This window comes from Cervus elaphus, chromosome 19 (assembly GCF_910594005.1).
Source record: "Cervus elaphus chromosome 19, mCerEla1.1, whole genome shotgun sequence".
Lineage (NCBI taxonomy): Eukaryota > Metazoa > Chordata > Mammalia > Artiodactyla > Cervidae > Cervus > Cervus elaphus.
The window spans coordinates 74131089-74157738 of NC_057833.1; the positions used below are offsets into that span (position 1 = coordinate 74131089).

At 44.8% G+C, this 26650-nt stretch overlaps 1 protein-coding gene across 2 annotated transcripts in view; it reads left to right on the forward strand.

Moving 5' to 3' along the window:
* Positions 1–26650, forward strand: part of LOC122675719 (heat shock transcription factor 2 binding protein) — a 79397-nt gene that overhangs the window by 46412 nt on the left and 6335 nt on the right. For both annotated transcript variants that reach the window (XM_043874740.1, XM_043874741.1), the window contains exon 8: positions 629–732. In XM_043874740.1, coding sequence (XP_043730675.1) covers positions 629–732 — 104 coding nt within the window. The remainder of the gene's footprint in view (positions 1–628; positions 733–26650) is intronic.

The following is a 26650-nucleotide window of genomic DNA, read 5'->3' on the forward strand; positions in this document are numbered from 1 at the left end:
ATATTGTCAGAAGTCAGTCCTATAGCTTTCCAGTTTTTATTTGCCTCTGTATCACTAGCTGTGGTCATTTCCCAAGATCACTTGTTTAACTCCAGGTCAGTAGGATTGTCGGTTGTTAGCGATGGTTGGATTGTGGCTTTCTTCATCCCTATATGGTAGATTAAACAGGGTTGAATGGCCTGACCCGGCCACCCAGACTTACTGGGCAACATTCATTGAATGAAAGGTAGGATTAAATTTTAAACAGTGAATTGAACCTTTAGAGTACAGTATACTTATGAATTGAGGATTGCCTGTATGTAAATGCAGGATTGGTAATAAAAGGTTACTCAGTAAATACGGCTTTGAGGTTTCCTGTGCCCTCCTTTGTGTCTCTTGATTATGTAAGTTCATAACAGGTGGGATTACGTGGCACTGTTGTTTCCCACTTTCATGAAGCCTCACAGAGACAAGTATTATTTAGCATACCTTCTACTTACTTTACCTGTCTTCCAGATTGTAGAATTGGATATCGCAAGTGTAAGGGCTCCCCAAATGTGTTAGGGTCCTGTGAACCAGCAGATACATTTAGGGTGAAACTGTGGGGGGGGAGGCCAGCATTTCAACACCATTCTCTTTTACATTTCAGGTTAATGCTGATGTCCCTGTACAACGTGAGCATCAATCTGAAAGGCTTGAAGTACATTAGTGAGAGCCCAGGATTCATCCCTTTGCTGTGGTGGCTTCTGAGTGGTAAGGAGGGGTCTGCCTGTAGGTCCCTCCTGCAGCTGGTGTACCTGCTCCTCTGTGGCTGGAGGGAGTGGTGAAGCATTAGACGTGAGAGTGGGTTACCCCCAGATGTTACCAGGTTTTGTAAAAGACAGACTTTAGATTACAGAAAACTCCCTGGTGTGCTCAGTTATTTCTAGTTCTGTTTCTGAAGTATTGCTTTCAATTTAGTTGTGATTCTGTGACACAGAGAAAAATTACCTAGTAAAGCAGCTAGTAAGTGGCAGTAACCTGTTCCTTTCTCTGTGAACGATACAGCACCATATGTGTTGTCTGTGGCTCTGAACACCAGGTATAGAGAAATCCCATCATTAAGCAGCAGTGGGGGGAAAAGAAGTCTGAGAGACTGCAGCGCTGGAGTTCCATACACACACACACACACACACATATCTATATATATGTGTATATATACACACATACATATCAATATATATGTGTATACATAATGTTTTTTATTTTCTTTGGAATAAAAAGTGTCTTTACTCTTTCTCCTCTTCTCCCTTACCTCCAATTTAACCTAAAATTTCGCCCCCATCTGTTCATCATAATTTTTAATATGTTTTTAGTAGAAATGTATTTCATTCAAGTGTGCAAAATAGTTAACTTCCCTTTTTTTTTTTTTTGTAATTCACATCAGTCTCTATTTTGAGCTTCAGGTGGTAATAAATGTTTATTTTTTGGTAACACTTTTTGAGGTATAATTGACATGCAATAAACTATACATGTTTGATGGAGAAACATACCGTGTTCATGGATTGGAAGAATCAATATTGTCAAAATGGCTATTCTACCCAAAGCAGTCTATAGATTCAATGCAATCCCTATCAAGCTACCAACGGTATTTTTCACAGAACTAGACCAAAGAATTTCACAATTTGTATGGAAATACAAAAAACCTTGAATAGCCAAAGTAATCTTGAGAAAGAAGAATGGAACTGGAGGAATCAACCTGCCTGACTTCAGACTCTACTACAAAGCCACAGTCATCAAGACAGTATGGTACTGGCACAAAGACAGAAATATAGATCAATGGAACAGAATAGAAAGCCCAGAGATAAATCCACGAACCTATGGACACCTTATCTTTGACAAAGGAGGCAAGGATATACAATGGAAAAAAGACAACCTCTTTAACAAGTGGTGCTGGGAAAACTGGTCAACCACTTGTAAAAGAATGAAACTAGAACACTTTCTAACACCATACACAAAAATAAACTCAAAATGGATTAAAGATCTAAATGTAAGACCAGAAACTATAAAACTCCTAGAGGAGAACATAGGCAAAACACTCTCCGACATAAATCACAGCAAGATCCTCTATGACCCACCTCCCAGAATATTGGAAATAAAAGCAAAACTAAACAAATGGGACCTAATGAAACTTAAAAGCTTTTGCACTACAAAGGAAACTATAAGTAAGGTGAAAAGACAGCCCTCAGATTGGGAGAAAATAATAGCAAATGAAGAAACAGACAAAGGATTAATCTCAAAAATATACAAGCAACTCCTGCAGCTCAATTCCAGAAAAATAAATGACCCAATCAAAAAATGGGCCAAAGAACTAAACAGACATTTCTCCAAAGAAGACATACAGATGGCTAACAAACACATGAAAAGATGCTCAACATCACTCATTATTAGAGAAATGCAAATCAAAACCACAATGAGGTACCATTACACGCCAGTCAGGATGGCTGCTATCCAAAAGTCTACAAGCAATAAATGCTGGAGAGGGTGTGGAGAAAAGGGAACCCTCTTACACTGTTGGTGGGAATGCAAACTAGTACAGCCGCTATGGAAAACAGTGTGGAGATTTCTTAAAAAACTGGAAACAGAACTGCCATATGACCCAGCAATCCCACTTCTGGGCATACACACTGAGGAAACCAGATCTGAAAGAGACACGTGCACCCCAATGTTCATCGCAGCACTGTTTATAATAGCCAGGACATGGAAGCAACCTAGATGCCCATCAGCAGATGAATGGATAAGGAAGCTGTGGTACATATACACCATGGAATATTACTCAGCCATTAAAAAGAATTCATTTGAACCAGTCCTAATGAGATGGATGAAGCTGGAGCCCATTATACAGAGTGAAGTAAGCCAGAAAGATAAAGAACATTACAGCATACTAACACATATATATGGAATTTAGAAAGGTGATAACGATAACCCTATATGCAAAACAGAAAAAGAGACACAGAAATACAGAACAGACTTTTGAACTTTGTGGGAGAATGTGAGGGTGGGAATACAAAAAAAAATAAATAAATAAACTATACATGTTTAAGGCAAACAGTTGGTAAGTTTTGACATAAGCTACATATGGTGAAAGCATCATCACAATCAAGATAATGAGCATCGCTGTCACTCCTGAAAGGTACCCTTGCTCCTTGGAGCTCTTCTCCACCCCTGTGTTCCTCTTTCTAGAAAATCACTCACCTTCTCTCTGTGTTACAGGTTAGTTTTAATTTCTCCAGGTTTATATAAATGGAACCATGCATTTTGCATTATTTTTTGCCTCTTTTTCACTCAGCATAATTATTTTGAGAACTCCATCTATGTTTTGTGTATTAGTAGTTGATTCCTTATTATTGCTAAATAGTAAGTATTCTGTTATGTGGATAAACTGCAGTTGCTTTATTTATTCAGCTGTGGGTTGTCTCCAGGTTGGGCTTATTATAAGTGGAGCTGCTGCGAGCACTCTTGTATGTCTTTGCGTGGATATAGGCGTTCACTTCTCCCTGGTAAATTCCTAGGAGTACAGTGTCCAGCTTGTGTCGTAGGTGCACGCTCATTTTGATGAGATCGCCGAGCTGTCCACACTGCACGGTGGTGGCGCTGTTCTGTGCCTGCTCCCCCTGCTCCCTCCCCTGCCCCAGCAGAGGGTTAGCGCTTGCTGTGTGTCTTTGTCAGTGCTCCATGTGATCTTTCTGCTTTATTGCAGATATTCTGGGGGTGGGGAGGTGGTGGGTGACAGACCTCACTCAGTCTCAGTTCAGTCACTCAGTTGTGTCTGACTCCTTGTGACCCCACGGACTGCAGCACGCCCAGCTTCCCTGTCCATCACCACCTCCCAGAGCTTGCTCAGCTCATGTTCGTTGAGTCGGTGATGCCATCCAACCATCTCATCCTCTGTCGTCCGCTTCTCCTCCCGCCTTCAGTCTTTCCCAGCATCAGGGTCTTTTCCAAGGAGTCAGTTCTTCGCATCAGGTGGCCAAAATATTGAAGTTTCACCTTCAGCATCAGTCCTTCCAATGAATATTCAGGACTGATTTCCTTTATGATTGACAGGTTTGATCTCCTTGAAATCCAAGGGACTCTCAAGAGTCTTCTCCAACACCACAGTTCAGAAGCATCAATTCTTTAGCACTCGGCCTTCTTTATGGTTCACCTCTCACATCCATACATGACTACTGAAAAAACCATAGCTTTGACTCTGTCGACCTTTGTCAGCAAAGTAATGTCTCTGCTTTTTAATATGTGACTAGGTTGCTCATAGCTTTTCTTCCAAGGAGCAAGCGTCTTTTAATTTCGTGACTAGATCACTACATTTATGTTGTTACTAATTTGCATGTAGTTGTTACTAATTTGCATTTATGTAAGACTAATGATATTGAGCGTCTCTTCCTATGTTTATTTGTCCATCCTGATATCTTCTCTGATTAAATGTCTGTTCACACTTTTTGTCCATTAGAAGAAAATCAGGTTGTTTCAATTAAACATTGAGACTCTTTGCGTATTCTGCATACAAATCCTTTGTCACATATCTAGTTTGCAAATAATTTCTCCCAGTCTGTTGCTTGCCTTTTCATTCTCTTAATAGCATCTTTAAAGAACAGAAGTTATTAATTTTGGTGATGTTTAATTTATTGTTCTTTTTCTTTTATGAATCATGCTCCTGGTATAGAAATTTTTGCCTAACTGAAGGTCACATGGATTTTTAAAATGTGTTTTCTTCTATCTTACAGTTTTGCATTTCTGCATTTCACATTTAGGTCTGTGATGAATTTGAGTTAATATTAATATGTGTTGAGAGCTATGACTTCCAAGTTGTGTGATGGCGTGTTCTATCTTGCATGAAGCCACCACCTAGCTGATCCATCTCCACTTATCTGGAAGATTTTCCTTTCTCAGCAGGGCTATGTTTGGACCTTTGCTGACAATCTGATGACCTTCTATGAGAGGGTGTAGTTTTGGGCTCTGTTATTCTGTTTTGTGGACCCATTTTTGTATCATGATGCCAATACTATAGAAGAAAGGTAGTGTAAATCCTCCAACCTTCTTCTTATTTCTCAAAGTTGTCTTGACTGTTTCTAAAGTCCTTTGCATTTCCATCAAGTTTGAGGATCAGCTTGTCACTTTCTTAGAAACGGTTTATTTTCTAGCTTGTCACTTTCTTAAAAAAAAAAAAAACTCTTGTTGGTGTTTTTGTTAGGATTGTGCTGAATCGACAGTTCACCTTGGGGAGGCTTGACATTTAGTGACACCGAGCCTTGCCATCAGTGAAACAGTGTCTACACACCCACCTATTTAGGTGTCGCTGGGAGAGTGGAGGCTCTGACCTCCGCTGTTCCTGGCTGCGTGTGCAGTGAGCCCCACGAGGACAGAAGGAAGGGTGAGCTTGTTGACACTTATGTGGGACGGATCATGCTTCCCTCTAGGGGAGAGCTCTGGCAGGGCTACTGCCCCTGTGAAGAATGTGGCTTCCCTGAGCACACAGCCCATGATGTGTGGCTGGCCCTGCGGAGCTGGGTCTCCCTGGACCGTGCCAACCCCCTGGATGTGGCTGTTGCTGTGGAGGAGCACTGTTCTTGGTCTTAGACACTGGTGTCTGTGTCTCCTCCCAGCGTCTGGTAGACTGCAGTGTGCTGGCTCATGAACTTGCCAGTCAGGTGAAGCCCCACACCTTCCAGAGCTGGAAGGAGGCGGCCAGGGGAGGGGGCCTTGTTTGTAGTGTGGAATGACTCCTGCCCATGAGGGCTGGAAACCTGACCAAACAGCTTTTTTTCTCTTGAGAATGTGAACCAAGGAACCCATAGACTCAGAGGTCAGCCTTGGACTTGGTGGGGAAGGGGTGTCACTATTGAGGCTGGTTGGTGTGGGTCACATGCAGGCAGAGGGTCCCAGCTGGAGGTGGGGTGGGAAAAGGGAGAGAATAATTAGATGAGTTCCTTGTACTCTTTGAGTGTCAGTCACTGCTTACGTGTATTCACAGATCTAGTTCTCTAAGTACTCTTACTAGGTAAATATGATCATTTATGTTTTATATATAGGGAAAGTGAAGCATGCAAGGGTGAAGTGACTTCCTCAGGGTCATACCTGGGTGGGAGTCTGGGCAGCTGAGATCCAGGTCCCGTCTCTCAGCCACTCTGCTGACCTCTGCCCTGCAGGAAGTGCCTCTAAGACGGACACTTAGTTCTGAGTGACCTGTCACCTTCCCTTGTCTCCAGATCCGGCATGGCTCGGCCTTAGAGGTGATATCCCGAAACCACACACCCTCTCTGTTTAAGCTCGCTTGCAGCCAGTGATCTTCTAGCACCTTCTGCCAGTTGTTCTGTAAAAAGAAGGTCTTTTCTACCTGTGGTGCTCCAGAAATGTTCCAGGGCCAAGTGAAAGTTCTTCTGAGTTTTGTTTTCATTTAGGCTGCTGTAGGTAGCCAACAACCCAATAGTGTCTGTCAGCTCCAGACACTTACCAGAGGTGGCATTCTTTGACCAGGGTGGTTTGTTCCTGCTTGAACTGCAGGTCCCATGCAGTGGGGGGTGGGGCGAAGACACCTTAATGCCTCTCTTGTCTCCACCAGCAAGCTTCCTTGTTCATGATGACAGTGATGGTTCTTTTGACACAGTGAGTACAGCCCAAGCCTAATCAGTCTTCTGAAAGATCATCTTCTTGATGTCCTTAGAGTTATTTGTTACCGCAGGCAGATTAAAAACAAGGTCTATCAAGCCCAGGATGTTTGTCCCCGCAATTATGTTTAAAATTGCTTTAACTTAAAAATTGAAATTCGTTACAGAATTTGGTGTGTATTTTAGGAAGATGAATAAATATTTTGTTACAGAATGAGAAAACAGAAATATTCTCTGAGAAGCAGTATGTCCTTCTCAGTGTTGGTGGCTGTTTTCGTAACTCTAGACTGTCATAACTGCTCAGAACTAAGAATTTTAAAACTTTTTTTCTGCCCCTTTGCTTTTAGGTAGATCTGCTGTATGATATTGTACTAGAAAATGAGAATCTCTCCTAATTTGTAAAAGAAAAAGATTTAATTACTTCTTCCAGTAATTAGTTCCTACATTTATCAGTTTTCATGTTAGGAAATTTGATATGTTTTAAGGAACATGGATTTTGGGATTCTTTAAACCTGGAGAAATGCCAACTCTTCTACTTGGGAACTTACCCTTTAGGCTCTCCCTTTTCTGATCTGCAAAATGGGTATTTCTACCTCAAGAATCTCAGTGTGTATTAAAACACAGTAGTGCCCGGGCCAACACCTGATATGGTAGGTGTTAAATAGGTGTTTCCCTTTTTACTTATAATCTAAATCTTTTATGCCATGGTGAAAGCACACTGCCTTTCAGTTTGTTTGACCTAAAGGTGGCAAGTTGCTTTCAAGTTTCCGGACTTCTTTGATCCAGGGTAGAGGACAGTTGCTATTTATCATCCCTGACTAAATAATCTCATTTCCTTTAACCTTTGCTGGGTTGCACTTTCCTTCCCTTTATTCAACTATGTGGCTGGCTTTTTCCCAGGCTTTCTGCAGATTCTTCACATTCCTCATAAGCCGCAGAGCTGGCTTGCACTCTAGCGCTTAGCTGATGGGACAGAGCGAGGGGGGCTGATGGGCGTATGTTCTGTAACTGTTAATGTGCACTGACGTGAAGGCCTCACCTTTAGCTTTCCATGTTGCTTTTTCTGCTCTTGTTGACAGTATTGAATAGGCATGTAGGCCTCCTGTCCTGCACATATTTGGTTTATCTAAGTGATAGTAAGCATTGATAGTTCCACCCAGTTTGTATCTTTAGTCCAGACTCTCCCCAACGCCACTTATCCAACTGTCTATGTGACATCTCCACGGGGATGTCTAATGTGCATTCACACTCAGCTAACTAAGTTCCCAACCTTTCCCCACCAACCTCTACCATGGCCTTCCCAGCTTTGGTTGATGACTCTTTCCAGTTTCTCCAGCCTGTAAAGACATGGAGTGGTTTTTGTCTCCTTTTTCTCTGATACCCATGTGCAGTCTGTTAGGAAATCCTGATGGCCCTACTTTCAGAATACATCCATAGTCTGACCACAGTCCACCACTTCCACATGGTTTTGAGTCTCTCTGTCTTTTGTTTAGAGGCCTTTAGTCACCTCCCACAGATCTCCCCACAGTCCATCCTCGCAGGCCATGGATTAGGAGGCAGGGGGATGATGGAATAGGTCCTGGACAACTCTCCTCACTGAAAACAGTCAAAATGTCGGGTGAGATGTTAAAACAAAACAAAAACATTTTAAACTCCTCTTCTGAGCTAGAAAAATAGTAATTATACACAGAGCGCAAAAGCTGAGTGAAAGCTGATGATGGAGAGGCTACTGGGGACCTGAGCTAACTCTGAGGGCATCTATCCAGATGACCTTTAGTTCCTGTGTCCTCCCGGGGCCTGGGGACAGGAAGCAGAGCCCATTCCCACCGTCAGTGAGGAGCCTGGCGGGGCTCCCAGAGGTACTCATGAGAAGGGATTCACAGACCCACGATAAGGGGCAGTTTATCCCACTCCACTCCATGCTTGATAACTAGAAAAGCACAAACACCCAGGAAGGATGTAAACGATTTGAAAAGCACAGTCAATCTGCCCCCTTCCCCGCCCCAAGTGCATAGAAGACTCCAGCTGTTGGCTTGTTTCAGACACATGTGGGAAATTTATGAAAGTGATCATTTTCTGGGTTTTGAAGCAGGTCTCCATTTCACATGATCAGAACTGAATGGGATATCTTCTTGGACCATAGTACAGTGAAGCTTGTGGCATGCTTGGACTAGGAGCGCTAGCCTTGACTCATTTTCTGTGGGGCTGTTGCTTGGGTCTGCTCAGTGTGGTCCTCCTGCCTTCTTCCCTGGAGCGGGCCTTTTACCTGGACCACTGGTTACTGTCAGTTGGTAAAAAATCTGCCTGCAATGCAGGAGACCCCAGTTCAATTCCTGGGCTGGGAAGATCTGCTGGAGAAGGGATAGGCTACCCACCAGTATTCTTGGACTTCCCTTTGGCTCAGCTGGTAAAGAATCCGCTAGCAATGTGGGAGACCTGGATTTGATCCCTGGGTTGGGAAGAACCCCTGGAGAAGGGAAAGGCTACCCACTCCAGTATTCTGGCCTGGAGAATTCCATGAACTGTATAGTCCATGGGGTCGCAAAGAGTTGGACCTGACTGGGTAACTTTTACTTTCACTTTCTGGTTAGTGTGGGGCCTAGCAGTGCCTCAGCGATGATTGTAGTGATGGGCATGTGACCTGAACCAGACCAGAGTCATCTTCTAGGTGTGTTCTAGCTGGAGCTGCTGAAGAAGAATATTTTTCCCAGTCTGGGCCCTGGAACTATTAGGTGTGGCCCACAGCTGCCCTGTGGCCACCTGCCTGGCCGCTTGGGGCAGTGTGTCTGTGCTGTTGGTCGTGGCAGCCAGCTCAGAGTGCTGACACAGGGATGCAGAAAGGAGTCCTCCAGTTTGCAGTTGGCTTCACTCTGCCCTTCCCAAGGCTTGGCTCTTTAGCTTGTTCTCAAATTTTGAGTTACTCCAACGTCTTCTGTGAGGAGCGTCTCTTGTTTTTCTGGACTTAGTTTAAGCATTGTTTTTCCTTCAGTGAGGGCAGTGTGCCTTCGTTCTGCCTATCTCCTCACTGTGGTTTCATGTTCTCCTTTTCTGAGGCACCAGCCACCTTCTGATATTCTGTGCAGTCCCCTGGTTGGTCTGCTTGTTGTTGACTGTCCTTCTGCCACACGGGAATGAGAGCTCCAAGAGGACAGCAATCCTGTTTGGCTCACTGATAACCCCAGTCACCTGTAATCCACAGGACATGCTCAAAGATAGATCTCCAGCCAGTGAAGGAAGCCCTTCAGCTAGTGTGCAGCGGTCCATCATCTCACAAAGATGCAAAGTTCCGTCTGTAATTTGGTTATATCACAGAGAATACTTGGCACAGAGAAAGGCTGAGAGGTTTGGGTGCTGGTGAAAGTTAAGTTACATATTTTCAGCATTCCTAACAGCCCAATAGATGACCTTGCAAGAGTCATGATTCTAGTAAGCTACATCTTTATTACATGAACTGTGAGGATAACATGTGATCAAGAAGCAAAATATTTAAGGTCTTTATTTACAAAGATTTTCTATATAAATGTTTTATTATGTTGGTTAAATATTTCTCCTAATGCTTTGCATTAACACAGTGTTTAAACTGTTAGTGCAATGGATGTGGTATTTATCTTTTTTTAAAAAAAAGCAATAAAAATCTCTCAAACATTATTGACTTGACACTTGGCCTTCAGAAGGTCCAATAGGACAAATAAGTCAACCTTTCCATAGGAGATCAGGGAGTCCATTCTCTTTGATTAATCAGACCTTACACAATGATTTTAATAGGAAACATAGTTTAAATGTTTGATTTTCAGTTGTTGATAGAATTGAGTGGACAGATGACTACTTTATATCTTGAAGGATGTCAGAAAACATTTGGCTTACCTGGGTCAAATCCAACAAGCTGAGAACAGTTAAAAATTACTGTAGTCTGTGACAGAAGTGTAAGTATAATTAATTCATGGTCACAATTTAGAAAGGGGAGATAGTTGATATAGAAAGATTAGTTTTGGGGACTTTCCTGATGGCTCAGTGGTAAAGAATCCACCTGCCAATACAGGAGACATGGATTCGATCCCTGATCTGAGAAGACCCCACATGCCGCGAAGCCACTAACCTCATGTACCACGGTTATTGAGCCTGTGCTCTAAGAGTCCAGGAGCTGCAGCTGCTGAAGCCTGCGTGCCCTAGAGCCCATGCAGTGCAACAAGAGAAGCCACTGCAATGAGAAGCCTGCGCAGTGCAACTAGAGAATAGCCCTCTGCTTGCCGAAGTTAGAGAAAGCCTGTGCAGCAACAAAGACCAGCACAGCCAAAAGTAAACAAATAAAATTATATATATATATGAAAATATGAGTTTGGTGTGGGGTATGCTCAGTTTGAAGTAATAGTAAAAGTACAGTTTGAAGGAACCTATTCAAGAGGTTGTTGGAATTCACGTAATGGCTCATAGGCATGGGCGTGGGAGTCGTTCTTAGAGGAGTGAGGAAGCAGAGGCCTGGGGTATGGAGACTGTCATGTAGCAGAGCTGGCTCTCAGGGCTGGGGGAAAGGCCTGAGTACCAGGACCCATCATGACTTCAACTCAGGGACAACATAGAAGGCACGGCTCCTCAACTGGTTAGCCTGGGAAGGTGCCCTTAGAGTTCTGCTTCTGTTCTGTGAGGGATACAGGATTCTTCGGAGTCATGGCATCCAGCTGGGTCAGATCACAGTCCTCGAAGATTGTCACCCCTGTTTTATAGGACATGCGACTGTGCTCCACACAGTACTGAGGCGACACAGTTCCTGAGCCACAGCCGCTGCGTTAGGAGCCACCTGCCTCTCTCCTGTGATATATCTGGTCATGTCTGTGCATTCTGGACACTGTGCATGACTTACGCAGCACCCTAGGTCGTGTCCCTTCCGTGGACCGTATGACATCGGGAAAGAGATCCTCAACTCCAGCAGGGGCTTTTGTGGGGAAGAAAAGAACTCCAGATGTTCAAGCTGGATTTAGAAAAGGCAGAGAAACCAGAGATCAAATTACCAACATCCGTTGGATCATAGAAAAAGCAAGAGGATTCCAGAAAAACATCTACTTTTGCTTTATTGACTATGCCAAAGCGTTTGACTGTGTGGATCACAGCAAACTGGAAAATTCTTCAAGATATGGGAATACCAGACCACCTTACCTGCCTCCTGAGAAATATGTATGAAGGTCAAGAAGTAACAGTTAGAACTGGACATGGAACAACAGACTCGTTCCAAATTGGGAAAGGAGTACGTCAGGCTGTATATTATCACCTGTTTGTTTAACTACTTTGTAGAATATATCATGTGAAATGCCAGGCTGGCATCAAGATTGCCAGGAGAAATATCAATAACCTCATGGCAGAAAGCAAAGAAAAACTAAAGAGCTACTTGATGAATTTGAAAGAGAAGAGTGAAAAAGTTGGCTTAAAACTCAACATTCAGAAAACTAAGATCCTGTCATCTGGTCCCATCACTTCATGGCAAATAGATGGGGAAACAATGGAAACATTGACAGACTTTATTTTCTTGGGCTCCAAAATCAGTGCTGATAGTGACTGCAGCCATGAAATTAAAAGATGCTTGCTCCTTGGAAGAATAGCTATTACCAACCTAGATAGCATGTTAAAAAGCAGAGACATTACTTTGCCAACAAAGGTCCATCTAGTCAAAGCTGTGGTTTTTCCAGTAGTCATGTATGGATGTGAGAGTTGGACTATAAAGAATGCTAAGCGCTGAAGAACTGATCCTTTTGAATTGTGGTGTTGGAGAAGACTCTTGGGAGTCTTGAGAGTCTCTCGGACTGCAAGATCAAACCAGTCAGTCCTAAAGGAAATCAGTCCCGAATATTCATTGGAAGGACTGATACTGAAGCTGAAACTCTAATGCTTTGGCCACCTGATGCAAAGAACTGACTCCTTGGAAGAGACCCTGATGCTGGGAAAGATTGAAGGCAGGAGGAGAAGGGGATGACAGAGGATGAGATGGTTGGATGGCATCACCAACTCAATGGATATGAGTTTGAGCAAGCTCCGGGAGTTGGTGATGGATGGGGAAACCTGGCTTGCTGCAGTCCGTGGGGTCGCAAAGAGCCGGACACAACTGAGCAACTGAACTACTAACTAAAGAGACCACACACACACGTCCAACTCTCACATCCATACATGACCACTGGAAAAACCACAGCTTTGACTACACGGACCTTTGTTGACAAAGTAATGTCTCTGCTTTTTAATATGCTGTTGTTTGGTCATAGCTATTCTTCCAAGGAGCAAACATCTTTTAATTTAGTGCACCCTACCTGTCGCTGATAGTCAGCTTTGGGTCCCTGTCTATGGAAGCTGTGATGTAACTGGTTGGGAGTGGACCCAGGTGTCGAGGCTTCACACCTTCCGGGTGACTGTACTGTGCAGGACAGGGTTGGGATTAGTGGTCTGAGGCAGTCATGGCAGTCCTGGCCTTGTGTCACTGATTGATTTTGGATTCAGGGCTTAGTCCACTCAGTGCGTGGCCCTCAGTCACTGGTTCGGAAGTGGATGCATGAGCTAATGAGGCTGGGCCAGGCCCGTGGAGGGTGGAGAGGCTTTCCCCTTGTTGAATATGTGCAAGGAAGCATGGAGCCTTGAAGCATGAGCGAGTGCATTTGCCTTACAGTGAGGCAGTGGGGGGCAGGGTGGGGGGAGGAGCAGACCGAGGTCTTTGACAATGTACCTGAGCCAGTGAATCCAGCTCTGTTCTGGACTTGATAAGATGTCATAAGTGTGTTTAGTTGCTTAAGCCAGTTTGAGTAGTAGTATTGTATTTTTAGCTGAAGTGTTCTGACTCACTGTCTCTGTAGTGAATACGACATTTCCTAAATCAGTTCCAAGTTTCTGGACGTGCAGAATGAAGGCATATAAAGAAGGTGTGACAGTGGGAGGTGACATCTGCTCTGGCTTGAAAGTGTATCCTGCCAGCATCAGTGTGCCTGCTTTTCTCTTCTTTTTAAAATGTGAAGATTTAGCAGAGCCCCCTGTGTATGGTGGAGAAGTACAGGGTGTAGATTAGGGGTGCAAATCCTACTTGTTAGCTGTTGACCCCGAGTTTGTTGACCAGCCTCTGTGTCTACCCTTGGTCTGTAAAATGGTGACACTGACCCCTGCTTCGGAGTGACCACAAGACTTTAGTTAGTCCGCCCACGGACACAGGGCGCCCAACACAGTGCCCGGGCCTGGGGGTGGACTGGGTCATGGAGCATTGCTGAGTATGTCCGTTTTGAATGTATAAAAGTGGCAATTTCATATGGTTTTGCTGAACGCATTTTCATCATGGTCAGTCAGTTCAGTTCACTCGCTCAGTCGTGTCCGACTTTGTGACCCCATGGACTGCAGTACGCCAGGCTTCCCTGTCCATCACCAACTCCCGGAGCCTACTCAAACCCATTTAATAATGGTAGCTGTTATTATCAAGAGTAAGTGAAAACTGGGAATGGAACATGTCATCAGGATGGTTAAAAGCATTATTTTGGCTTCAAATAGTGTTCAGGTAAAGGTGTGTGTGTGTTTCATGGAGTTAGCTGTGTTTTACTTCACATGATTTAAAACCTTGGCCAAAGAAGTTAACTTACACGTTTAATTTTCAAGGCCATGCAGAGTGCTTAAATCTCAGGAAGACAGACTTTACTGATTTCATTCTTTAAAGGTTCAGCATTGCCAAGGCGGGGTTTTCATCTGTGAGACATGATAGTGGAGGATTGCCTTCTGTGTACTGTTTTGTCGAATACATGTGACTGGCTTATCCACACAGCTTCCATGGTGAACAGAGTGGAGAGCGCACGTGAGCACAGCTCATTCTCCGCACACTCGCTTCGTGACAGCCCCTGGACTGAAGCCTGTGCTGACTGTGCTGTGTGTGTTCTTCACAGAGGGACATTTTATACACAGAGGTGCTGAGGCTCGTGGAAGCCTGGGTTGCTCTGAGCCTGGACAGCTAGGGCTGTGGTGTTCTGGCAGAATTGATTCCATGCGAGTTTAGTGCTGACGTAGAAAAGCTTCCCTGCTTCTCCACTTACAAATTTAAGCTGCTGAGCTCTGGGCCCAGGGGGGCGGGGGCTCTTTCTGAGGTTGGTCTCCTCACACGATTTCGTGTGGGACTCTGGAGGGGGCTTTTGAGTTAGGATTTGAACACCCTCTCACTTTCACTAGGATTGGCCCCTGCCTTCAGATGGCCCTCATCTTGGCCACTCTTCTCCCTCCAGGAGGAGGAAAGCTCCTTGAGGAGTTCTCTCCCTCTGCAGCGGGATCCTCACAGCCCACTCCTCCTCGGAGCCGGGGAAGAAGCACCCCTTCCCTCACACGACCCTCAGGTTGTGTGTGTGCTCTTGCGCGTGTGCTCACTCAGTCACGTCCAGCTCTTTGTGACCCCATGGACTGTAGCCTGCCAGGGTTCTCTGTCCATGAGATTCTCCAGGCAAGAATACTGGAGCGGGTTGCCATTACTCCTCCAGGGGAGCTTCCCGATCCAGGGATGGAACCCGAGTCTCCGGTGTCTCCTGCATTGGCAGGCGGATTCTTTACATCTGAGTCACCAGGTTGCTTGACAGCAGAGTGTTGGTTTCCTTTTGGCCTAAGGAGATTTTCCCTAAAGTAAAAAAGGCAGTAACGTGTGTCAAGACACTTTGTATGTGGTGAATTGCTCGTCAGATGTGAGTTATTTTTATCATGATCCCTTCCGGAAAGTCAGACCTGCAGTAGGTGGTCAGTTCTACCCGTAGTCCCATGGCACGTGTAGAGATCCCATCTCACGACTGGAGAGGTCAACGCTTTCTTGACTCCTGAAGCTGGCCTGAGAGCCCAGGTGAAAGATGGCATTCTCACAGGTCACGGCTTCTCTATGGAAATGCACTCTGAAAGTTGCTCTGATTCTTAGTGTACAGGGAGGGTTCCACAGCCCTGCATGATGAGGTCCTTGTGGGTCTGAGAATGCATTGTGTTTTCATATGCTCTGACCTCTGTCAGTAGCTGAACGCCTACTACCAGGACTGTGATATAAACACTGTAGCATTTGAAAACTGCTAAACCTCAGAGGTCCAAACATTTTAGTCTGATTCTTAAGTCAGAAAGAAAATAACAGGCTGTTTTAAAAGCGAAGTGAGAACTTCACTAGAAGTGAGGAAGGGGCGGGAAGCCCTCTGGTGGCTCCTGCGCTTGGATCACCCGGTGCACGGGGCTCCTCAGTCCTGGAGGAGCAGCGGAGCGGGACACCCAGATCCTGTATGTCTCTGGCTGGTCCTGCCAGCCCCTTATTCTGTTCTTCAGTTGCTCAGTCATGTCCGACTCTTTGTGACCCCATGGGCTGCAGCACGCCAGACTTCCCTGTCCTTCGTCCTTTACCATCTCCTGGAGTTTGCTGAAACTCATGTTCATTGAGTTAATGATGCCATCCAACCATCTCATCCTCTGTTGTCCCCTTCTCCTCCTGCCCTCAGTCTTTCCCAGAATCAGGGTCTTTTCTAATGAGTCAGCTCTTCTCATCAGGTGGCCAAAGTATTGGCACTTCAGCTTCGGCATTAGTCCTTCCAATGAATATTCGGGGTTGATTTCCTTTAGGATTGATTGGTTTGATCTCCTTGCAGTCCAAGGGACTCTCAAGAGTCTTCTCCAACACCACAATTCAAAAGCATCAATTCTTCAGCATTCAGCCTTCTTTATTGTCCAACTCTCACATGAATACATGACTGCTGGCAAAACCATAGCTTTGATTATAAGGGCCTTTGTCGTCAAAGTAATGTCTCTAACTTTTTAATATGCTGTCTAGGTTTGTCATAGCTTTTCTTCCAAGGAGCAAGCGTCTTTTAATTTCATGACTGCAGTCATCATCTGCAGTGGTTTTGGAACCCAAGAAAATGAAATCTGACACTGTTTCCACATTTTCCCCACCTATTTGCCATGAAGTGATGGAATCAGCTGCCATAATCTTAGTTTTTTGAATGTTGAGTTTTAAGCCAGCTTTTTTTTTTTTTTTTTTTTAAGCCAGCTTTTTCCACTCTCATCTTTCACCTTCATCAAGAGGCTCTTTAGTTCCTCTTTGCTTTCTGCCGTAAGGGTGGTGTCATCTACATATCTGAGGTTATTGATACTTCTCCCAGCAATCTTGATTCCAGCTTGTGTTTCATCCATCCCGGCATTTCACATGATGTACTCTGCGTATATGTTAAACAAGCAGGGTGACAGTATATAGCCTTGATGTAGTCCTTTCCCAGTTTGGAACCAGTCTGTTGTTCCATGTCTGGTTATGACTGTTGCTTCTTGATCTGCATAGCGATTTCTCAGGAGGCATGTAAGGTGGTCTGGTATTCCCATCTGTTGAAGAATTTTCCACAGTTTGTTGTGATCCATACAGTCAAAGGCTCTAGTGTAGTCAGTGAAGCAAAAGTAGATGTTTTTCTGGAATTCTCATGCTTTTTCTATGACCCAGCAGATGTTGGCAATTTGATCTTTGGTTCCTCTACTTTTTCTAAATCCATCTTGTACATCTGGAAGTTCTTGGTTCGTGTACTGCTGAAGCCTAGCTTTGAAGGATTTTGAGCATAACCTTGGTAGCATGTGAAATGAGTGCAACTGTGCAGTAGTCTGAGCATTCTTTGGCATTGCCCTTCTTTGAGATTGGAATAAAAACTGATCTTTCCCAGTCCTGTGGCCACAAATTTTCTTGTATATGAAGTGCAGCACTTTAATGGCATCATCTTTTAATATTTGAAGTAGCTCTGCTGGAATTCCATCACCTCCGCTAGCTTTGTTCATAGTGATGCTTCCTAAGGTCTACTTGACTTCACATTCCAGGATGTCTGGCTATAGGTGACCCATCCAGGTCATTAAGATCTTTTTTGTATAGTTCTTCTGTGTATTTTTCCCACCTCCTATTAATATCTTCTGCTTCTGTTAGGTCCATACTTTTTCTGTCCTTTATCATGCCCATCTCTGCATGAAATGTTCCCTTGATGTCTCTAATTTTCTTGAAGAGATCGATAGTCTTTCCCATTCTATTGTTTTCCTCTAGCTCTTTATTGTTCACTCAGGAAGTCTTTCCTGTCTCTCCTTGCTATTCTGTGGAACTCTGGATTCAGATGGGTATATATTTCCTTATCTCCTTTGCCTTTAGCCTCTCTTCTATTCTCAGCTATTTGTAAGGCCTCCTGAGACAACCATTTTGCCTCTTTGCATTTCTTTTACTTGGGGATGGTTTTGATCACTGTGTCCTGTATAATGTTATGAATTTCCATCCATAGTTCTTTAGGCAGTGTATAATCAGATCTAATCCCTTGACTCTATTTGTCACTTCCACTGTATAATTGTAAGGTATTTGATTTAGGTCATACCTGAATGGGCTTCCTTGGTGGCTCAGACCATAAAGAGTTTGTCTGCAATGCGGGAAGCCCAGGTTACATCCCTGAGTCGGGAAGATCCCCTGGAGAAGAAAATGGCTACCCACTCTAGTATTCTTGCCTGGAGAATTTCATGGACAGAGGAGCCTGGCAGGTTATAGTCCCTGGGGTCACAAAGAGTTGGACACAACTGAGTGACTAACACACACACATACACACACACACACATACACACACACTCCCTGAATGGCCTAGTGGTTTTCCCTACTTTCTTCAATTTAAGTCTGAATTTTGCAATAAGGAGTTCATGATCTGAGCCATAGCCAGCTTCCAGTCTTGTTTTTGCTGACTGTATAAAGCATCTCCATCTTTGGCTGCAAAGAATATAATCAGTCTGATTTTGGTATTGACCATCTGGTGATGTCCGTGTGTAGAGTTGTCTCTTGTGTGGCTGAAAGAGGTTGTTTGCTATGACCAGTGTGTGTTCTCTTGGCAAAACTTGGTTTGCCTTTACCCTGCTTCATTCTGTACTCCAAGGCCAAACTTGCCTGTTACTCCAGGTATCTCTTGACTTCCTACTTTGCATCCCAGTCTCCTATAATGGAAAGGACATCTTTTTTGGGTGTTAGTTCTAGAAGATCTTGTAGGTCTTCATAGAACTATTCAACTTCAGCTTCTTCAGCATTAGTGGTTGGAACATAGACTTGGATTACGGTGATATTGAATGGTTTGCCTTGGAAGTGAACAGAGATCATGCTGTCATTTTTGAGATTGTACCCAATTACTGCATTTTGGACTCTTTTGTTGACTATGAGAGCTACTCCATTTCTTTGAAGGGATTCTTGCCCACAGTAGTAGATATAATGGTCATCTGAATTAAATTCTCACATTCATTTTAGTGAACTAAAATTTCACTCATTTTAGTTCACAAATTGCTAAAATGTTTATGTTCACTCTTGCCATCTTTTGCTTGACCACATCCGATTTATCTTGATTCATGGGCCTAACATTCCATGTTCCTACGCAATATTGTTCTTTATAGCATTGGACTTCACTTTCACCACCAGACACATCCCCAGCTGGGTGTTGTTTCTGCTTTGGCTCAACTGCTTCATTCTCTCTAGAGTTATTTCTCCACTCTTCTCCAGTAGCAAATTGGGTACCTACCGACCTGGGGGGTTCATCTTTCAGTGTCATATCTTTTTACCTTTTCATATTGTTCATGGGGTTCTGAAGGCAAGAATACTGAAGTGGTTTGCCATTCCCTTCTCCAGTGGATGACATTTTTTCAGAACTCTCCACCATGACGCATCTGTCTTGGGTGGCCCTGCACAGCATGGCTCATAGTTTCACTGAGTTAGACAAAGGTGTGGTCCAAGTGATCAGTTTGGTTAGTTTTCTGCGATTGTGGTTTTCATTCTGTTTGCCCTCTGATGGATGAGGATAAGAGGCTTGTGGAAGAGGCTAGCCCCTTAGTCGCTCCCTGAGAGGAGGGAGTCTGGTCAGCTCTGGGGTAGCCTGTTCCTGGCATTCCCAAGGGGGCCTCTGTCTCCTGGCAGGGAAACCAGGATCTGTCCAGCAGATTGCCAGCTTCCTCCTGGAGGCAGAGGAGAGCCTCGCACTCTGGGGTCTTCAAGGGTGTATGTGTGGGTGTGTGTGTGTTGGGGGCGGGTGTGTGTACGTGTGGGGTGTGTGTGTAGGGGGGGGTTGTGTGTGTGTGTGGGGGGGTGTTGGAGAGGATTAATTCACAGTTTCTATCAGAATTTGAAGAAGGTTTTTTTAATTTTAAAAAAGATGATAAGAACTGTTGCTTCCAAGATAAACACCCAACTTGTCGATTTGCTGGTGTCTTGAGAAGAGTCAGGAGGGATGGGGCAGCCGACTCACTGATAAGAGGATATGTTAGTCGCTCAGTCATGTCCGACTCTTTGTGACCCTGTGGACTGTAGCCCGCCAGGCTCTTTTGTCCATGGAATTCTCCAGGCAAGAACACCAGCGTGGGTTGCCATTTCCTTCTCCAGATAAGAGGATGGTGGACTGGTTTTTATCGAATTAAAGTGCTACATAGATTCGTCGGCTAAAGGGGCACAGTGAGGTGACTGTGATGTTTTCCAGGGCAGGCTGGCTAGAGGCAGTCCACTCAGAGACCAGCTGGGCCCGAGGGGCTTACACAGCAGTGGCTCGGGGAGTACTTGACCTCAGGCCCTTGTCCGCGTCCAGAGCACCTTCTTCCTGGTTGCTGAATCCCTCGCAAGCCCAGCTGCCCACCTCAGAGCTGCCCTGAAACCATGGGCATGAGAGCAGGGGAAGGACGCGTGGAGTGTAGGGGCAGACGAGCCAGGAAGCCTGGGGTCACTCGTCCCTCAGTGGCGCTCGGCTCCCGTGTGAGGACCCTCCTTACCCTGGCTCTTTGCTGGAACCTGGCCAGCCCCTGTTTCCCCCTGTCCGTCTGCCAGGGTGCCTGCTATTACAGTCACATGGTCTGTGCCCCACATGGTGCTCGGCCGTCACCTGCAGCCTGACCAGAGCTCTGTCAGCTCTTGTCAGGAGCAGGAGGGAACTTGGGTCTGATCTCTGGAGGTTACTGCAAGGTCCCTGGCTCTCTGTTCATGTTTTTACTGAGGTTCCTAGTCTGTTCGTTCTCAGTGTGTGGGTTTCCCTCATCTCACTTGGAGAGGGGAGCGTTATAGACAAGTTCTTGGGGAACCCGTGTCCTCTGGGCTATGCACCACATAGCCAGTTTACAGAGCCACGAGCCCACCGCACACAGGGCTGACTCTCACAGCCACGTGTAGAGAGGGTTGTGTTTGCCCCATCTGTCACCTTGGGCACAACTGTGTCACCAGAAAGTGTGTTTTTCTGGAGTCACTGCTCGCAAGTGGGGGAACCCCGGTCAGAACCTGCTTTGCTTCCCCATGCGGCGTGTGGCAGGTGCCTGCTTGGAGAGCACATTCACCCCCATAATCTCTCACTTGCAGATTCACTCATCCATTCTCTAGATACTTTTGAGTGCCTGTTGATTACCAGGCGGGCTGCTGGCCCAGGAAGTCAGGTGGGGAGGGCTGAGGCCTGACCTGTGCTTTCTCTGCTGGGCAGTAGCCAGGAGATCAGGGCTGGTGACGGTTTCAGAGTTGCCCTAGGTGGGGAGGAGAGCTGCACCAGGGGTCTTTCCAGACTCTGAGTAGGGCCATTAGATTAGCGTCCAGATGTCCTGGACTCCTCAGGAAGGCAGACTTGGAGAGCTGTGGGACGAAGCTGTGTGGGAGGACTGGGGTGGAGGTGGAGGGTGGTGGTGTGGGGCGGGGTGGGAGGGGGTGAGCCCATGGGAGGGAGAGGCTGTGAAGGGAAGGGATGTGGCCTGCAGGACCTCGTGGGTCTTCACGGGTCTGCAGTGGTGTCTGGTGGCCTCTGGAGGACTTCTGGGTAATCTGCAGTGAAGAGAATGCTAAGGCACCTGTAGTTTTGAATATACACAGAAGTCTGTTAGGCCTGACTGACAGAGTGCAGGATGAGGTGTAGCAGGTCAGGGGTGTCCGACTCTGGGGGTTGTGACGCCACACGACTGACTCTTCAGTATGTTTGCTGTATGGTGCGTGTTCTAAGCTAAGTTGACATTTCCAAATATTTGGAGATTTTCTAGATGTGTTTCTGGTATAGATTTGCAATTTAATTCTGCTGTGGTAAGAGAACATACATGTATGATTCCAGTCCTTTTTTATTTATTGAGACTTGTCTTTTAGTGCCAGATGTGGTCTATCTTCGAAATGTTCCACCACACTTGAAAAAGATTGTGTATATTATTGTTTTTGGGTGGGGTGTTTTATAAATGTTAGTAACAACAGCAGCAACTTTCAGGTTGGTTGGTATGTTGTTTAGTGTTCTATATCCTTACTGATTTTTTACTTTTTTATCGGTTATCAAGAGAAGAATATTGAAATCTTTGACCATCACTGTGGATTTATTTTTCCTTTCAGTGCTGTCAGTTTTTACTTCATGTGTTTTGAAGCTCTCTTATTCAGTACGTGAATGTTTATGATGGTTATGTCCTGTTAATAGACTTTTCTTTTAATCATTTCAAAATGTCCTTCCTTATCCCTGGTAATAGTCCTTCCTCTGAGTGCTACTTTACTTGAGGTTAGTATAGCCCCTGTATCTCTCTCTTGATTAGTATTGACCGACTGAGAGTTGTTGAGTTGTATCCGACTCTTTGGGACCCCATGGTCTGTCCATGAAATTCTCCAAGCAAGAATAATGGAGTGGATTGCCATGCCCTCCTCCAGGGACTCTTCCTGACTCAGGGAGCAAACCCGGATCTCCTGCATCGCAGGTGGGTTCTTTACTGTCTGAGCCACCAGGGATTAGTATTAGTTTATTTTAATAAGGCTGCATATTGTCACCCTGCCATTTAACTTATGTGCAGAGTACATCATGAGAAACGCTGGCCTGGGAGAAGCACAAGCTGGAATCAAGATTGCCGGGAGAAATATCAATAACCTCAGATATGCAGATGACACCACCCTTATGGCAGAAAGTGAAGAGGAACTAATTAGCCTCTTGATGAAAGTGAAAGAGGAGAGTGAAAAAGTTGGCTTAAAGCTCAACATTCAGAAAACTAAGATCATGGCATCTGGCCCCATCACTTCATGACAAGTAGATGGGGAAACAGTGGAAACAGTGGCTGACTTTATTTTCCTGGGTTCCAAAATCACTGCAGATGGTGATTGCAGCCATGAAATTAAAAGACGCTTACTCCTTGAAAGGAAAGTTATGACCAACCTAGATAGCATATTAAAAAGTAGAGACATTACTTTGCCAACAGAAGTCTAGTCAAGGCTATGGTTTTTCCAGTGGTCATGTATGGATGTGAGAGTTGGACTGTGAAGAAAGCTGAGTGCCAAAGAATTGATGCTTTTGAACTGTGGTGTTGGAGAAGACTCTTGAGAGTCCCTTGGACTGCAAGGAGATCCAGCCAGTCCATCCTAAGGCAGATCAGTCCTGGGTGCTCATTGGAAGGACTGATGCTGAAGCTGAAACTCCAATACTTTGGCCACCTTATGCAAAGAGGTGACTCACTGGAAAAGACCCTGATGCTGGGAGGGATTGAGGGCAGGAGGAGAAAGGGACGACAGAGGATGAGGTGGTTGGATGGCATCACTGACTCGATGGACATGTGTTTGAGTAAACTCTGGGAGTTTGTGATGGACCGGGAGGCCTGGAGTTCTGTGATTCACAGTGTCGCAAAGAGTCAGACACGACTGAGCGACTGAACTGAACTGAACTGAGGTAGCCAACAACCCAACAGTGTCTGTCAGTTTCAGACACTCACCAGAGGTGGCATTCTTTGACCAGGGTGGTTTGTTCCTGCTTGAACTGCAGGTCCCATGCAGTGGGGGGTGGGGCGAAGACACCTTAATGCCTCTCTTGTCTCCGCCAGCAAGCTTCCTTGTTCATGATGACAGTGATGGTTCTTTTGACACAGTGAGTACAGCCCAAGCCTAATCAGTCTTCTGAAAGATCATCTTCTTGATGTCCTTAGAGTTATTTGTTACCGCAGGCAGATTAAAAACAAGGTCTATCAAGCCCAGGATGTTTGTCCCCGCAATTATGTTTAAAATTGCTTTAACTTAAAAATTGAAATTCGTTACAGAATTTGGTGTGTATTTTAGGAAGATGAATATATATTTTATTACAGAATGAGAAAACAGAAATATTCTCTGAGAAGCAGTATGTCCTTCTCAGTGTTGGTGGCTGTTTTCGTAACTCTAGACTGTCATAACTGCTCAGGACTAAGAATTTTAAAACTGTTTTTTTCTGCCCCTTTGCTTTTAGGTAGATCTGCTGTATGATATTGTACTAGAAAATAAGAATCTCTCCTAATTTGTAAAAGAAAAAGATTTAATTACTTCTTCCAGTAATTAGTTCCTACATTTATCAGTTTTCATGTTAGGAAATTTGATATGTTTTAAGGAACATGGATTTTGGGATTCTTTAAACCTGGAGAAATGCCAACTCTTCTACTTGGGAACTTACCCTTTAGGCTCTCCCTTTTCTGATCTGCAAAATGGGTATTTCTACCTCAAGAATCTCAGTGTGTATTAAAACACAGTAGTGCTCGGGCCAACACCTGATATGGTAGGTGTTAAATAGGTGTTAAACATGGGTTTGAGTAAACTCGGGGAATTGGTGATGGACAGGGAGGCCTGGCGTGCTGCGATTCATGGGGTCGCAAAGAGTTGGACATGACTGAGAACTGAACTGAACTGAAGTGTCATTTTGCTATTTGTTTTCTACTTGTTATATCTGTTCTTTGTTCTTTTTCACTTTTCTTTTTTTGTATGAATTTAGTAGTTTTGTTTGATTCCATTTTATCTCCATTACTGGTTTATTAGCTACTTCGCTTTTTAAAAAGTATTTCTTTTAGTGGTTATTCTGATGGGTAAGATATACATATTTAACTTATCATAGTCCACCTTCCAACCACTCATGTGCAGTGTTAACAGTATACTTCTTTTCCCCCTTCCATTCTCTTAAAATTGTCATACGTGTGTTGAAAACCTAGAAATACATTTTTATTATTTTTGCTTTAATCAGTTCCCTTTTAAAGAGATTGAAAAGATAGGAAGAAAAGCGTGTGTGATTTCCCACTCCTGGTGCTCCCATTCCTTTGTATGGATCTCAGTTTCCACCTGTAGCATTCTCCTGCCTAAAGCACTTTTACCATTTCTTGGGGTGCAGGCCTGCCTGGGGTACAATTCTCTCCATTTCTGTTTGTCTTACAAAGTGTTTATTTGCCATGATTTTCAGAGGATAGCTTGTTGGGTGTGGGCTTCCCAGTTTCATTACTTTAAAGACATTTAAAGTATTAAATGTCCCTGCCCTCTGGCCCTCATGTGTTCTCACCAGGAGCCTGCTGTCCTTCTTACCTTTCCTCCACCTCACGTGGTTTTTCCTCTTTTCCCTTCTGTGAGTCTCTGTCACTGGTGTTCAGACAAGGCAAGCCTTGGTGCAGCTCTCTAGGTTTGTGGTTTACCTCACATTTGGATATCTGGGGCCGTTGTATCTTCACAGTGCATTTATGTCTTCCAACCCCTCTCCTTCCAGGACTCTTAACAAGTTTGGTGTTATCCTACAGGTCACTGCTGCCTTTTGCTTTTTTTTTCTCTTTCAGTATTTTTTTCTTCTTTGTGTGAGGGCAAAATTTCAACAAAGAAAATGTCAGCAGGAGTGAATTTGGTAGCTTCCTATTTCCCTTGGGTGTTTGGTGTGGCTGCACTTCTCCCCAGGAAGCACTTGGGAGCAGGCCATCTGTGCATCCAGCCCCCAGCCTCGTCTTCTCATCCCTGCCACTGCTTCTCCCCACGCTGCATCATCTCCAGAAACAGAAGCCGCTGCTGGCACAAACCCTCTTGCTTCAGATGGACTATCCATAAGCTAAACTTCCCAGAAAAATAACCCGAAAGGTAACCCTTAGAAGCTCTTTTAGGTAAGATGCTTGAGTTCTGATAGGCTACAGTTGTGTGATAATCGTCACAGCTGGAGGCAGCACGGCAGCCAGTCAGAGTCTAGCAGCCACGTTTACAGGCTCCTGCTCCACCCAGCACGCGCTTATATGTGTTATCTCACATGCCTCTCAAACCCTCTGGGATGGGCGTGTGTCCTGGGGCCGAGACTCAGAGAGTGAAAGTCCTTCCTGGCCAAGGCCGGGCAGTTAGCAAGGTGCCCTGTGTGCTGGTCGTATCCTGCCCTCTGACTCCACACTCCCCGGCCTAAGCCTGTGTGTTCTCTCCTGGGCCATGCTGTTGTTATCGTTTAAACCCACATTTAATTTGAGATGTGAAAATTGTGCATTACCTCCATTTAAGAGATGATACACTATTCTGAGAATTCTGTGTTTTCCGGCCATACTTCTGATATGGTTACTGACATCTGCTTATTTTAATGTGTTTTGACATGTGTTGAATTGGGACTAATTTGGATGTGAGTCAGGCTCTGCGTGTGTGTCAGAGCTGACCCATCTGCTGTGCAAGTGTGTTTTAGAGAAGGAGCAGGTTCCTAGCTGGGCAAGGTGATCTTTTCCCACTTCCCTCTGTGTGTGATCTGTTGTCTGAAGTATTGTGTTGAGAATATGGAGAAAGTTGAGAAGTGATTTGGAAAGAGGGCAGTGCAGAGTCTGTGCTGGAGGGCAATCCAGAAGCAGATGAGCTGATGGAAGGAGCCAAGATGCTCACATCCTGTAATTGGTAAAGGTTGATATTATAACATCTTTCTGGATTTTGGAAAGAAGAAATGAGAAATAGGATAAATGATTAGATGCTTTATGTTCCCAGATCTTCAAAATCCAACTTGAAAGCACTCTCTAGGGGAACCTTTTCAGATGTCCCACCCCCCAAGACTGATCATTCCTTCCTTAGGGTATCATGGCGAATATTACCAACAGACTTGTATTTGTATTTTCTCATCTGTTACTTGTTAGTGGCCTGCAACTACTTTACTGGAAAAAAAAATCCCTAACTAGGTAAGAGAGTAGAGACTCGAGACTGTACTTCTTTAGTCTCTCACAAAGTACACTGCTGCGCTTGGCATCTCCTCTGCAGACTTCACTGCTGAGTTGGGAGGGGCATCCTCTGCCCCGAGGGTGGCGGACACCACGGGCAGGAGCGCTTGAGCAGCGTCTGC